The following is a 16,030-nucleotide window of genomic DNA, read 5'->3' as shown; positions in this document are numbered from 1 at the left end:
ACATTCGCTTTCGGAATGTGTGCCAGAGTGTTCAGGAGGGATTAGTTGCACTGAAGTATTGTCCCTCTGCCAAGAACCTAGCTGATGGGTTCACGAAGCCACTCTCCTTCCAAAGACATGGGGAGTTTTGCGAAGGTGTGGATTTGGGACGACCAAGGGTCGATTCTCCCCTCAGGCGCAAGGCAAGAGGGGGTGTTGGGTGTAGTGAAAGGTTAACCTTCTGTGTCTCGAGCCTGAGAGGAGGTGCGTACAAGGGAAGTATGCCAGGACGTGACGAAAGCAGCTTGGAATGCTGTGAGCTGAGTGAAAATCGAAAGCAGGTTGTTGCGTCGCTGCACTGAGAGAGAAGGACGCAGAGAAAATGCAGCTCCACTCTGATGGCTGTTAAGGATTGTAAATATGCTATTTTGTTCCCAATAAAGAGATATTAGGATAGAAGAAACGTTTGGACTTATTTACTGCCCTTTCGACACACAGATGCTGTGTAATTCTGCTAATTGCTTTATGACCACTCCAAAGCCACACTGCGTAAACAGAAGCTGCAGAGGCCCGCAGGGGAAGCGTGGCTGGGCGCCAAACAATAAAGCAATAAATCTATCGGAAGAATTATTCCTATGCATTTCCTGCACATGTGAAAGCTTGCTTCTCATGATCTCACCTGAAGGGTAATAGATGCGCATCTTTGGGGCTCATTCCGAGAAAATGAGATCCTAAGTCCGGGAATCGTTTTGCAGGAGATGATCCACCGCAACCAAGGGATAGCAGGTTGCTAGTTCCGAGGAGAGTCCAATCATGGGGGTTTCCTTTCGCTGAGGTTTCCTTTTGCTGTGCCTCAAATGCTGAGGTTTTCTTTTTAGCTTTGCCTCACACACTGAGGTCCCCCCCCCCAATCCTCACACGGTTCCCTTTTAGGTTTGCCTCACCTGGAGCACCACTTGAGGTGTTCTCAAAGTAAAGGAAGGACTGAACTCTGATTAATAAGAATACACAGAGGCTTGAACCAGCAAGACTCTGGGAAGGGTGCGTATAATAATCTCTGCGTGCCTCCACCCCTCGGCCCAGGTCGTTTTATTCACAAAAGAACTTTTACAGAGTGTTCGTAAGAACCAATCAGATTTCCTCTGAGCATTTCAACAAACCCCATATGGGGACAAAGTTAAACTACCAAAACTAATTAAGCACACATATTTCTGGGGTAAACAAAACAGAACCACAAAGGAGTACATTTGGCAACCCCTGAGGTCATAAACAAGCAATATACAAGATAAGGAGGATGGCCAGGAAGACAGCGATCATTATAACCTTCAGGTGAGATCTGTTTCCTGGCCATAAGATTAACATCCTAAGATTAACATCAGAAAAGCTACATCAAAGAAACTGCCCACTGTCTTTGATGACCCAGGATGCCTGCCTGGCAAAGCAATTGGGCTGTGTAAGTGACTTGTCAAGCAAGAGGGATGAGCAGTAGAGGAAATGGCCAGAGAGGCAGAGGGTTGTGGGATTTGATCAGAAATTATTGTCAATGAATTAAACCCAGTCAACACAATGCATTCATCATGGACACAATGACTTGATGCATATTTTATAATACCTCATAGTAGTCCCACCTGACCCCACACTCTGGATATTTGCACTCCTACAAGGTCATTCATTTCTATAAACCTTTTAAGAACTGTATTACACTCTGCAAACATTTCTGTGTGTTCAGGAATGCAAGTGGCCCCCAACCAGCCAAGGCCATTATTCCGTGGTATCCATCTTGAACATGATACCATGTCACTGGCACACCATTGTCCTCTAACCGCTTCTTGTACAACAGCCCATCGTCCCGGAATCCATCATATTCACAGGTTAGAATGAAAGTCCCCGGGAGCTGGTGGATTATGTCATCCTCTGCTAGAAGGGGGGCAAACATTGTCTCAGTACCTCTTTTAACTTGTTCATAAAGTTCTTCTGAAAATGGAGCAGGTTCTACAGGAACATAGCCCCTAGCTTTAAATTCTTCTGGAATGTTATCAGCACTTATCCATTTTTTGTATTTCTCTCTCAAATCAGGAGGGACATGGGCGCCTTTCAGAACTCCATCTACATTCATTGTCTTCCCAGTGAGATATGTCAAACCAACTTTGACAGTTCTTTTCCGGAACATAGGAGGAACTGAATGGTTTTGCTGATAGGATGGCAGATTGAAGTCCATTCCTTGGAGGAATGGGTAAATGAGGACCTGAGCTCGTACTCTTGGGAGGTCCTCTCTGGTCACCAGTTCTTGGCAAATGGCTGCAGTAAAAGTGCCTCCACTACTCTCCCCAGCAATGGCAATGCGGCTGGCGTCCACTCCATATTCCTTTGCATTTTTCATAAAGTATATTACAGCAGTTAAACAGTCCAGTACAGGGACTGGATACGGATGCTCAGGAGCTAAGCGATACCTAAAGAGAAGGCAAGATGTCATCAGCATTCATCATGTTAAGTCGTGGGCGAACATATCAGACGACACAGCGATTCTTCCAAAGCAGCTCTTTATTTGTAAGCTGGAACAGAACAGAACTGAGGAGCCCGGTCAGCCTGCTTATATAGAGCTCCACTAGAATGCAACAGTAACCATTTTCCGTAACTAGCCAATCACTGAACGTCACTTTCAATCCTTCATTTGCATAACTATCTACAGTATCCCCCTGCTGGCCCAGGGTGAGAACCTCAGTACATAACACATCATACACTTTGCAGCATTTTCCTGCAATGGCATATTGCAAGGGTGGCACCCCTAGGGCCACATTCCTTTCTATGCAACCTTCCTGGGGGCCACATGTCAGCTGTGGGTGGGACCAGAGAGCAAAATGGAAAGCAAATGCGAACTTTCCCACTGGACAAGTAGGTTGGTTCCTACACACAGCCACACACCTTTCTCTACTCTCCAACCAAGCAAGCAAGACACATTCACACCAGTCAGATGCCACTCAAGGATGGTGCAAAAGAGGGGCAATGGTGCAGGGGTGGGGTCTGGGGTCAGAGGGGAAATGAAGTGGCCCAGAGCGCAGCATTCAGCCCCTGTGGCTGATGCTCTGCACCCAAATATAATGCTAGTTCAGCATCCCATTCTCAGTGGCTGCTGGTCAAATCTGATTCCGACCATAGAGGCAGACTATAGCCAGCATAGCTAGGAGCCACTGGTAGTCTTATACTCTGCCCAATTATTTAATCCCTTTTCAAAGCCATCCACATTGGAAGCTATCTCTGCTTTCTGTGGGAACTGGTTCTGTAGTTTAACTTTGCACTGTATGGATAAGTACTTTTTTTTATCTGAATCTTCTAGCATTCAGCTTCATTGAATGTCCACATGTTCTAGAGTTCAGAGAGAGCGACAAACACATTTCCCCCAGGCCACATTCTACATGACATGCCTAATATAACCAACTTCTATATTTTGAATGTTTCCTTGATTTCCTTTTCCATCTCAGGAAAACAACCCCAGTTCTGAATCACCTCCAGTATGTCCCACCATGCCTTCCTGAGATCAGTGCTTCTCACTCTTTCTGCCCACTTTAAACCATATGGCCTTAAAGCCAAGAACTCCAGTTCACCCACCTTGGCCAGGAGGCTTCAGATCATGCACCAAAGGTGCATTAAGGCAGTGAGGGCAGCCATTGGGAGAGATGATGTCCATTACTGTCGGGAAGGCTTGCCTTGTAAAGGGCTCTGAAGCCCTGGCAAATGACACTTCTCCCATTGCCCAATGTACCACTGCTCTCATTGGATGGTAAGTGTGGGTGACGGGACAGTTGGGAACAGCTTGAGCTTATTTGCCAGAGAGAAGTTCACCTTAACTCCAGCTGCACTTTCCCTCTCAAACACAGGGCCATTTTGCCTTAGGAGAAGAATCCTAATGGCTTTTTATGGGTTGATGTTTTTATGGGTTTTCTGTAAAAGTAGTTTAATGGCCTGATCCAGCAGAGCTCTTCTTATCATTAAAGCCAGAGGGATTGGGTCCAAAGGCATAAAAATCAAAATACAAAGGTGAACACCCATTCTAAAGGTTGGCAAATTCACCATGTTGGCAAAATCAGTTTTTTTCTGGGCTCATGTGGAAGAGTTAGAAACTGAGGGGAAATACTCTTTTTTCTGCTACAACAAGCATGAAGATACTTACTCAGCACACATAACCACTGAGTCAGTTTGGTGGGCAATGGAACGGCAGATCATTTCAGAGGTTCCTAGGGGGGAAAAACACATCACACACTGCCTGCTGTGAGCAATTATTTGTTAAGCTCCATTACACATTTCCTTGGTCGTTCACATTGAAATCACTGTGAGTTGAATCCACTGTGAGTTAGTCCTAATGAAAGTAAAACTGTTGAAATTAACAGATATGACCAATACTTTCCCCCCCAGGGGGTACACAAGGGTATGCAGTACCGGCACCTCTTTGTTGTTGTTGTTTAAAAGTGTGGCACTTACCTTAACAACTTCATGGTGAGTACTGGCACCTCTTTTTCTAGGAAAAAAGAACTGGATATGACTAATATTGCTGTGTCATAAATGTCTGTTTTTAATGTCCATGGAGGCACAGGTCAATTCTGCGTCCAGGGCAACTGTTTACCAGCTCCATCTGGAATGCAGGCTGAGACCCTACCTGCCCGCAGACTGTCTCGCCAGAGTGGTGCATGCTCTAGTTATCTCCTGCTTGGACTACTGCAATGTGCTCTACGTGGGGCTACCTTTCAAGGTGACCCGGAAATTACAACTAATCCAGAATGCGGCCACTAGACTGGTGACTGGGAGCAGCCACCGAGACCACATAACACCGGTCTTGAAAGACCTAAATTGGCTCCCAGTACGTTTCCAAGCACAATTCAAAGTGTTGGTGTTGACCTTTAAAGCCCTAACCGACCTCCATCCAGTATACCTGAAGGAGCATCTCCACCCCTATAGTTCTGCCTGGACACTGAGGTCCAGCACCGAGGGCCTTCTTGCAGTTCCCTCACTGCAAGAAGCGAAGTTACAGGGAACCAGGCAGAGGGCCTTCTCTGTAGTAGTGCCCACCCTTTGGAATGCCCTCCCACCAGATGTCAAAGGAAAAGACACCTACCAGATTTTTAGAAGACATCTGAAGGCAGCCCTGTTTAGCGAAGCTTTTAATATCTGAAGGACTATTGTATTTTAATATTTTATTGGAAGCCCCCAGAGTAGCTAAGGAAACCCAGCCAGATGGGCAGGGTATAAATATATTATTATTATTATTATTATTATTATTATTATTATTATTATTATTATTATTATTATTATTATTATTATTTCATAAAATATATATGCTACTTGATTGTAGAAAATAACAACAACAACCATGTATAGGCTGCACAAATCACCCCCACCCCACCCCCGTCCACGGCAAACATTTCAGGATCTTTACATTAAATTACAATGACAAATTGTCTTCTAACAATACAGTGGAACCTCTACTAGCGACCACAATCCATTCTGGAGGCCCGTCTGTGGCGTTTGCCCCCTAGGATGTGTCAAGGAAAGGGTTAAAATGGGTGTGAGGTGATTGGCCAGTGAGAATGCGAGGGGGGAGTAAAAGATAGAGTGGGAGGTTTTGAAAAGTCAGTTGAGCTCTGGGAGTTGACGGTTGAGGTTTGGGAGTTGAGAGTTGAGGTTTGTCAGTTGGGAGTTGAGGCTTGGGTGTTGGAGAAGGAAGAGGGTGGATTAGGAGTGGGTTGTTTGAGTTGTATTGTGAGAGAGTGGGAGGAATTGTTAGGGAGTTAGATAGATAGTTGGGAATTATTCAGTTTGAAGTTGTAGGCACTAAGATTAGGAAACTGACCAGAGGAAAATAAACTGCAACCACATGCTTGTTCCTGCTCTTAAAAATAAACTTGATTATTTGTTTATGTTAACAACAGTCTGGACTCCGTGTGTCCCCGTGAGAAGCGGGGTGGTGGCAGCGAAGAAAGCAACCGCAGTGGTGGCACAGGGTCAATAGACCGTGAAATGTCCGGGGGCCCTGTGTGATCGCCACACCGTCCTTATGGCGAAACGGGTCGCTGGGAGAGGCGCCATTGTGCGCAGGCATGGACGACAATTGCCCGCTTCTGTGCAGGCGCAAACGGCAGCAAACCCGCCACTTACTTCCGGGTTTGCTGTGGTTGCAACTTAGAATGTCCGCGAGTGGTGGCGGTTGTAAATAGAGGTTCTACCATTTCCAACACATTTCACAGAACTTACGAATGCTTCCAGCCACCGCAGCACCTCCATGAAGAAAGATGATTCCTTTCCTGTTCCCAGCAGGTGATGTCTTGGGCCAGTACACCCTCACAGGCACCCCATCAAAAACCAGGTCCTTTATGATCAGTTTGGAGTCCTTCATTATCGGAATGAATAGGCACATGGCCCTGATTATGGAATATCTATGGCAGATGCCCATTTTTTCCAGAATTCCTGCCTGTTTAAAACAAAACATTTAGCATGCATAATTAGCATTAGCATTTTCCACTTGCAATTTTTTAATACTTAAAAAAGTATTTTGGGACCGTCTAATCCAGCCTTAAGAAATGATCATGACCAGTACTTTGACACAGGGTGAGATACCTGATACTTGTAAGACCATTCCCTGCTGAAAGGCCCATTTCTACCTGGCCTAGGGGGCAGGGCCCAGACTCACCTTGAACAGCTAAAAGGGGATGCTGGGAGGCCAGAGGGGCATTGCTGGAACAACTCTTGGGATGTGGCAATTGGCTAAAAAGTTTTAAAATCTTTAATTTTAGTTCCCCTGTTTTGTTTTTGTTGGGTTGGGGTTGGTTAAATGTTTTGTTGGGATTGGCAGCTATTTTAATTTGGGTATTATTATTATTATTATTATTATTATTATTATTATTATTATTTTATATTGATTTATAGGTTTATTTTAGTCTGTATAAGATATTCTGTTTGTTAATATTTGATGTTTTATTATGCTTATATATGCTGTAAGCCACCCAGAGTGGCTGGGTAAACCCAACCAGATGGGCGGGATACAAATAATAAAATTTGTATTATTATTAGTATGCCAATATAACATGACCCAGCCCAAGTCAATAATTATAGACCTATTACTTTGCTTAATTGTAATTATAAATGGTTTGCGGCAATATTAGCAAGAAGACTCAAACAAGTGATAGGAAACTTAATACATGAAGACCAGACATCATTTCTGCCGATGAGGCAGTTAAAGATAATGTTGCAATTGCATTAAATGCTACTGAATATTTTGAAAAAAGAAATGATTAGCAATTACCCATGGTTTTTCTAGATGCAGAGAAAGTGTTTGATAATTCACTGGTCAACAACAAATTTGTTGTCTGCATTTTTTTAGTTGATTTAGGACGAATCTGATGTGCTGAATCCAAAAATCACATTGATTTTGCTCAATCAGGTGAAGTTTTTGAGCTATGGCCACATGTCATTTTTTTATGTTTTTGTTCACATGTATGCTTGTGTGGAGCATTTTAGAAGAAGTTGGTGGGGGTAAAATGCCATGTTGAATAATTGTTTTGATTGGAAATGATTATTTTAATGACAAGAAGTATTCAGGTCCGATAGTTCTGGGTGATTATGTTGATAAGGGATCAGTTTGAAGTCATAAAACCTCGAAATCTTCCATAAATTGGTGTGGCTGGGATCAACAGAAAGAACTGGAGCAGCCTCAAGTATCCTGATCTTCAATCAGCACATCGTCCTGTAGCTCATTGTGATGAAATTCCAGTGCCTATCTTTGGAGATCTTCCTGACATTAGTGACAAAGATGCCTCCAGGGTTGAAGGACATGAAGAAGAAGACGTGGTTCTTGAAGATGATGCTCCCACATCCATTTTCACAAAAGGAATTGAATGATCTAGTTCGTGACCTCAGCTTGTAAAGGACTCTGCCAAACTGTTGGCATCCAGATTGAAGGGGGAAAAAACCTCTCTGACAGTGCTTGCATCAGCTTCTTCCGCAACAGGCATCAAGAGTACCTCCATTTTTCTCGGAAGAGAAAGACGTGGTATACTGTGCAGATATTGCACAGCTTCTGCTCAAGCTTGGAGTGCCACAGTACGAACCCAAAGATTGGAGACTGTTCATTGACAGCAGCAAGCGATCACTGAAATGTGTTCTGTTACACAACGGCAACCAGTTTGCCTCTATACCCCTGGCTCACTCGAGTACACTGAAGGAGAACTATGAAGCGGTGAAGTATGTGCTGGAGAAAATTGGTTATGATCAGCATAAGTGGTTTATTTGTGTTGACCTGAAGATGGTGAACTTTTTGTTGGGACAACAGTCTGGCTTCACCAAGTACCCATGTATTCTGTACATGTGGGAAAGTAGGGACCGTGCTCAGCATTACACAAAGAAGGACTGGCCTGTACGGGAGGAATTGGTGCCTTGCAAAGAAAGGAACGTCATCAATGACCCTCTGGTGGACAGAGACAGAATACTCTTCCCACCGCTGCACATCAAGCTTGACTTAATCAAGCAGTTCACCAAGGCTCTGGACAAGGATGGTGACTGCTTCACTTACTTGTGCCAGGCTTTTCCAGAATTGACCATGGAGAAGTTGAAAGCTGGCATCTTTGATGGTCCTCAGATCCGTCAGCTCATCAGAGATTCAGAGTTCAGAAAGTCAATGAATGAAGTGGAACTGGAAGCGTGGAAGGCATTTGTTCTGGTAGTGAAGAACTTTCTTGGCAACAATAAGGCCAGAAACTACATAGAACTTGTCAACAACATGCTGACTGCTTTCAGAAACCTGGGCTGCAACATGAGCGTCAAGATGCACTACCTATTTTCACATATGGACCAATTTCCTGAGAAACTGGGCTCAATGAGTGACGAGCAGGGGGAGAGATTCCATCAGGACATGAAAGAAATGGAGACCAGGTATCAGGGTCACTGGGACAGTCATGATGGCTGACCACTGTTGGACTCTGAAGAAATACCTCCCTGCTGCTGAGCATTCCAGGAGTTCCAAGAAACGGAAGTTCAAGCCCTGAAGTTTGAAAAATGGTGAAGCAACATGCAATTTACGTGTACCTACCTTTATCAACGCCCACCATTCAGTTTACAGTAAATACCCTAAATCAGTTGTAGAAATCTAGACAACATTCAAAAAGTAAAAAATTGTTACCCAGTGTAATGCTTCTTGGGGTTGGGGGTGGGAATTACTAGATAAAATGGGGTTCAGGGAGAAATTTGTGAGAGGAATAAATACATTATATACAGAGCGATTTGCAAACAGTAAACAGAATTTTATAGGAAAAATGCATTATTGGCAAGGAAACAAGAGAAGGTTGTCTACTTTCACCATTATTGTTTATTTTGGTTTTAGAACTGTTGTGTGGGGTTATTAGAGAAAATGATATACGAAGCCTCCAAGTGAGTCTTCAAACTTACAAACTGAGGGCATTTGCGGATGATGTGGTATTGTTCATGGAAAACCTGATGAAAAATGTGGTTAAGGTACTGGAAGCAATAAAGCAGCTTGGTGATTTTCTTTTATAAGAGAAAGAAAGTAGTGGGCAGCAGAGGTCAGGAGATAAAAACACTGTGGAAAGTGGACCAGATATCAAAATTTACTGGAACGGAAATCACTTTTATGATTATCTCCTATTGAAGCCAGTGCACTAAGGAAATTAAACATTCAAGAGAATTGGGGTACTTATAGAGACATACTGTGTTTTTCTGGTAATGCATGTAAAATGAAAAAGTTAGAAGAAATTCAAGAATGGGTATCAGATTGGTTTCAATATTTTCAAATTAATGAGCATTTTTTAAAAGAATTATTCTAAATTATTTTATTGACTCTAAAGGGTTGCAGCCCCTTTTATAGAGGTGTCTTCATCCCCATGATATATGTAAAATATACTTACTAGTACCAATCCATATCCCACTAAGAAATCGTGAAGCAGCATTATTGGGCGATAGGACAGTCCTCGAGGCAGGTGGGTCCTGGTAAGACGATAAGAAACTCCCCACACTAACAGCAAGAAATGAATGAAAATAGTTGTATATAATATCAGCATCCACAGAGTTTCACCAAATGCCATTTCCCTTAAACTCAGAGGCACAGAGACAAGGACTTCGCCTTGGCCAACGCTGGTGGCTTTTATAGGAGAACAATCTATGCCATGTGGAAAAGAACACCCTAGGCCAACCCATATAGTTCTCAGTTGAGAATAAAACAAATAGTTTAGTAATTGAGTAAAACATTGCAGCTATCCTGGATTCCTGAAAGACACTGTTGTTCCTCGCACAGGGTGTGGATACGCATTGGTGGGTGTGAATTTGCCTATCTTCTCCTCCCAAGGGAAGTCGTGCATAGGAGTTTGCCTGCCCTCCCACACAAAATCATTGTGCCTCTTCCCTCCCTGAGGAGTTTATCAGGGATAATTAAAAGGGACTGCACATCAATGCAGGTGGGGCTGGCTTGCACTGCAATGGCATCCTCCCAACAGGAGGGTCACTGCAACTTTCCAGAACAGTGTGGTGAGGAAAGAGGTTTGGCGCTGTGCAGGCTGACGAATTTCGAAGGGGCAGAGGAACCAGGGACCAAATTGCAAACATCCGCTGGATTATGGAGAAAGCTTATGGAGAAATTAATAATAATTGAATTTATATACCACCCTATACCCAGAGGTCTCAGGGCGGTTCACATAAAAGGATTACAATATGATAGAATGGTGGACAACTTACAAAAGTTTATTAAAACAAGTGGGAGGAAAGTATAAATTTATAAAAAATAAGGAATTATCAAGAAAACTAACAACATGGATACAATATCATCATTTGAATGGAGTATTTAAGAAAGAAAGGCTACAAGGGACTGGGGAACAAATATCACAACTGGAGAGAGACCTGTTGGAATGGAATGTAAAAGTGCTGTCTATAATGTATAAAATATTATTGGAATGGGAGACAAAGGGTGAGAAAGTACAATCCCCAGTGATACATTGTGCAATAGAAATTGGTCATAATATAGACATGGAAGCATGGGGATGATTGTGGAATATGGATATAAAATTTATAGCATGTTATGGTTTAAGAGAAAACGATCTATCAATGGTATCTAACCACTGGCAAAAATGGCAAAAATGTATAAATCTAAATCAAATAAGTGTTGGAAATGTAAAAAGAAAGAAGGTTCTTTTTATCATGTGGTGGTCTTGTAGTAAGGTTAAAGCTTACTGGGAAATGCTATATCATGAATAGAAAAGGATGTTTAAAATAATGTTTGTAAAAAGCCCAGAAGCTTTTCTTTTGGGAATTATAGGGACAGAACTACCTAAACTATATAGAAACTTGTTCGCGTATGCTACTACAGCAGCAATAATGCTACTTGCCCCGAAATGGAAAGAAGTAGAAGTCCCAGCAAAGGAAGAATGGATACAGAAAACTTAAGGAATATGCAGAAATGGCAAAACTTACCAGAAAAATAAAAAACCCAGATAGCAAACTTTTTATAAAAGAATGAAAATGGTTTATTGAATATTTACAGATACATTGTAAACAGATAAGAACATTGGCAGGATTATTGTTACAACCTGCAGTTTCAAAAGAGTATATATTTAAAGTAGAAGAATAAATTAAGTTAATTTGAAAATGCAGAAGATATTAAAAATAAATATCCCTTCCTCCCTCTCTCTCTCTCTCTCTTTCTCAATGTGAAGTCCCAAAATTGTCACATCATAACTCCAGGCAGATGTTGCTACATAATATCTGCTTGAGTTTGAAGATTTAGCAACGAGAAACATCTGTGCAAAAAGCTAAGCCAAGTCCTTTGAAGTGCAATGGGTCCATTTCATTATACCCATATTCGACAGAATTCTAGTCAAACCCAGATACCCGGACACACAAAAGGCAAGACATTATGCTGCTCTCTCCATATCAGGCCAACAAGCAAGAAGATGCCATGGATCTCAACATCCTCTGATCACTTGAATTCAAACTTTGAGCTGCCAAGGACCTTGAAATGTCATCCAGGCCAATAAGTCAGTGAACAAACAGGTGCAAGCAGTATATTCAGATCAGGTGTTAAGAGGTGGGTGGTCAGGGCAGCCCTCTGCTGCACCCTATCTGCAGGGGGCTCCCAGAGAAGGACCCACCATCCTAAGGTCCAGCTGGGAAGGGCAAGGGTGTCTATAAAAAAGGTAAAGGGACCGCTGACCATTAGGTCTAGTCGTCACCGACTCTGGGGTTGCAGCGCTCATCTTGCTTTACTGGTCGAGGGAGCCAGTGTACAGCTTCTGGGTCATGTGACCAGCATGACTGAGCCGCTTCTGGCGAACCAGAGCAGCGCACGGAAACGCCTTTTACCTTCCCGCCAGTGCGGTACTGAAGGCTTATGCCTTTACTTGCCAGGGAATTGCTTACCCGCGTCCCCAGGACCAAGGAGAGAACAAAAAAAAGTTCCAGGAAAGTTTCTTCTTTGGAGAAAAGGGTTTTATTGCATATCTGTGCACAGAGGCAGCCAGCAGAATAATTTCTGAAATCTGACTGCCCAGAACTACGCATCTGTAAACTTTCTTATACTTTGAGAAAGCTCTCTCCCTCCTCCCCAAACGCCCCCCAGAAACTTCCCCAATCAGCTGGAAAGTTTTCAACTTATTCCCTTATATGGCATGGCATGCCTATATCTATATTGCTAGCCCTCTAAGCAGCCCCCTCCCTATTTTCCCCTATACGTGTCTTTCTGCTGGCTAAGCATCCTGCATCCCCTCCTCCCATCTCCTTCGTATGTGTCTTTCTTATCTTGCATTACTAAAGCAGGAAACGCAGGGGGCCTCTTTAGCAGGTCTGGTTATTTCTTGCTTACAGCAGCAGCTTCTGCTAGCCAGCAAGGCAGGAAATGGCCTCTGACAGATTTAGCACACAGCCGGTGTCTGCTAGCTGCTAGCTGACCACATTTTGCAGAAGTCAAATTAGCTCAGAAAGTTACTTAGATCCAAGATACAGAGAATATAAAAAATCCTTCTTAGGTACAAGGTACAAGGTATAGAGAATATAGAAAGCAACCCTTCCCTCTCCCTTCAGTACCTATTTATCTACTTGCACTTTGACGTGCTTTCGAACTGCTAGGTTGGCAGGAGCAGGGACTGAGCAACGGGAGCTCACCCTGTTGCAGGGATTCGAACCACCGACCTTCTGATCAGCTCTGTGGTTTAACCCACAGCGCCACCCGTGTCCCAAGGGTATCTATACCCTTCACAAATTAGGGCCATGATACCTGAAGGAACTCCGCACGTGGGCCTATTCAGATCAGACGTGCACACCTGAAAACAGACTGGGATCTACCCAGGCCCAGATGAGATATGGATCTGTTGCCAAGTGCCAATCTATGTCCCAAGAGTCACTATTGGTACTAACTGAAGTTTCAGAATTCAACTCCTTGCATAACACATTGCAGAAATCCAAATGGAAGGTTGCCAGTGTTAATTCTGAGATCAAGATAAAGCTGCAGGCCAGCATTTATTCGTCCTCCCCCCAATCCCACCCCGCTCCTCTTTCTCCATTTGCTCTCCTTTCCCCCTGCTTCCTCAGCACTTCCCTCCATCTGCAGCAGGCTGCTTCTTTCTGCCCCCCTCCGTCTTTCTATCCAGTGGCAGCAGGATGCCTGGAGCTGACAAGGAAGGTGAGGAGCCGCCCTGGGTGTCACCACTGAGGGGGTGACAAAATACCGGGCGGCACTCATCGTGGCACCTGCAGTGCGCCCAAGTCATGCGTCTCGCAGGCTTTGCGCTGCCCAAACGGTCCGTCCACTGCCTCTCCCCCAGATGTAGGGCGGTTGAGTGGGAGGAAACAGGCTCCTGAAAACGCCACCCCAGGTGCCCGAGCGGCTTCCTCCGCCGCTGCAAACAAGTACGCCCAAAGGGAGAGGGGAGTCCTGTTATGTACTGAAGTTCTCACCCTGGGCCAGCAGGGGGATACTGCAGTGGTGGCAACTCGAGCTGCTGCACATGGGGCAGCAGGGCGAGCCCCCTGCAGTGTGCCTTTTTGTCACCCCACCTCAGGGATGACACACAGGGCGGGCTGCCGCCACCACACACCCCTTCCTACACCCCGGATGCCTCCTAATAAAAAAAATTAAGCCTCGTGTCTGTGTTTGGGTGCTTCCACTCCCACCCCCTTTCCTTGCCTGCCGGGCGCAGGCGGACTCTTCTTCAAACTTTCTTTGCCCAAGGAAAGTTCCCCGTTTCCCCTCCCCGCCTCCTCTCAGCCTTCCCCAGGACCATTAACAAGCTGCTCTAAGGGACAGCAGCATCACATTTTCAGATTTGGGCCAGCCTCCCACCCCCTATAAGGGGCGCGGGTGGCGCTGTGGGTTAAACCACAGAACCTAGGACTTGCCAATCAGAAGGTGGGTGGTTCGAATCCCCGCGACGGGGTGAGCTCCCATTGCTCGGTCCCTGCTCCTGCCAACCTAGCAGTTCGAAAGCATGCCAAAGTGCAAGTAGATAAATAGGTACCAGTAAAGCGGGAAGGTAAACAGGGGTGAGTGGCGCGGTGCTTCGAATTGACTGCTTCTTTCGCGGAGTGAAGCCGCATTGCTGTTGCCGGAGAGTGCTGACTTTTTCCTGTGGACAATTGGACTTTAAACAACTACCCGTGAGTAGAACGCAAAATTGGATCTTCAAATAATTTAATTCGGCACCGAAAAGGGGAAGGTTTTAAACAGGAAGTCCGCCTTCCCCTTTTTTGTAAATAGATTGAAGCAAAGACATTATAAGCTAAAGTCTTTGGAAGCTTTTGGCAAAGGATTGAATTTTCATCGGTTAAAGTTACAAAACCCTCCCTGGAAGCAGGAGGGGGGGGATTTTGGACTTAGCGAGCCTGCAGGAGGGAGTGAAAAATCAAATTATCACTGCTCCGAACCTGGAAAAGGACTGCCAGAAAAAGGGAAATTTTGGAAGAGTTCATTGACTGTGAACAGAACATTTTTGACAACTAGTTATATAAGAGAAAGATACTGTTTCCATTGTCCTCTTCTGCGTTTAAAAAAGAGGAAAAGTAACTGGAAAGTGAAACTATTTTTATGGTCTGAATTGTGCTTGAAAGGATTGATACAAGTGGAGACTGTTTCCCTCCAGAGGGAGTTTTTGAAACTGTCACAGGACTGCACCAGCTGTATGATAAGTAAGTGTGAGAACTAGAGATTGACCTTGGACCACTCAAAATGTTGATAGGAGAAACCATTGTGATGGTATTATGTAAGATAAGCTATTCGCTGGAACAGCTCCATAAGAATACAGATGACACTTCTTTTAAAATTGACAATTTGGACCAAAAAATAACTAATTGGAGTCAAAAAGTGAGCATCAATACAGGAACAATTCAGGACTTGGCACAAGAAATTACTTTGGTTGGACAGATTGCGGAGGAGAAAGAGAAAGCTGTGGAGGCTGAGCCTAAAGTAATACAAGTGGGATCTTCAGCCATACAGAAGCAAATTGAGTACTATAAGTTGAGGCCTTTTACGATTGAACCTGGAAAAGACCAGATTTTGAAGATTGGATCCCGGCTTGGACGGAAGAAGGAAAGTTGGAAAGATCCTTCTATGCAGGGATTAACTGACTTTTGGGACATGGACTTGGGTTTGGAGGAGACTGGAGTTTTGGGGGCCTTGGGATTTGGAGGAATATTGAAACATGTCATGAAACATCTTATAGACCTCAGCTTTAACTATGGAAATTTGGCTGACTTGTCCGGAAGGAATAAAAGTATTGCTAGGTTGGAGTTTTCTCAAGATTTGCTTTTTGGCACTAAAGAATATGAAGAAGACCTGCAGAAGGGACCTGGAAAAGACTTAAGAGCCTCAGACATAAGATCTCCAGGTTGATGGACTATATGGATTTGACGGAAAGGACTGGCAGAATCCGAAACCAGGGAGAGGAGATGATGGATGAAGATTAGAGATTTTAAAGTTTATATATAGAAATATTGCAAAATTAATGAATGATAGAAAAATGGTGGAAAGAAATTTTATGGCGTTAGTAGAAATGTTATAAGGAGTTAAGGATAT

At 44.0% G+C, this 16,030-nt stretch overlaps 1 protein-coding gene across 1 annotated transcript; it reads right to left on the bottom strand.

The window, feature by feature from the left end:
* Positions 1-995: 995 nt before the first annotated feature.
* On the bottom strand, positions 996-10,556 carry LOC308576329 (arylacetamide deacetylase-like 4). The gene is made up of 4 exons (XM_081175582.1): positions 9,885-10,556; positions 6,223-6,439; positions 4,148-4,211; positions 996-2,429 (listed from the first exon to the last, which is right to left on the bottom strand). Exons 1-4 carry the CDS (start codon positions 10,059-10,061, stop codon positions 1,655-1,657), a joined length of 1,233 nt encoding a protein of 410 aa, XP_081031708.1. The 5' UTR covers positions 10,062-10,556; the 3' UTR covers positions 996-1,654.
* Between the last annotated feature and the right edge of the window lie 5,474 nt (positions 10,557-16,030).

Source organism: Podarcis bocagei (genome assembly GCF_964188305.1).
Source record: "Podarcis bocagei genome assembly, chromosome: 16".
In the NCBI taxonomy this organism is placed as follows: Eukaryota; Metazoa; Chordata; class Lepidosauria; order Squamata; family Lacertidae; genus Podarcis; species Podarcis bocagei.
This window is presented reverse-complemented; position numbering and strand designations above follow the sequence as displayed.

What these genes read in the sequence shown, in the direction of transcription:
- LOC308576329 (XM_081175582.1), bottom strand. Translation starts at nt 10,061, where the DNA reads ATGGCATTTGGTGAAACTCTGTGGATGCTGATATTATATACAACTATT. An exon ending in TGGGATATGGATTGGTACTA is followed by an intron (nt 6,440 to 9,884) that starts GTAAGTATATTT and finishes TGTTTTAAACAG; the next exon opens with GCAGGAATTCTGGAAAAAAT. An exon ending in TGCGGTGGCTGGAAGCATTC is followed by an intron (nt 4,212 to 6,222) that starts GTAAGTTCTGTG and finishes TTTCCCCCCTAG; the next exon opens with GAACCTCTGAAATGATCTGC.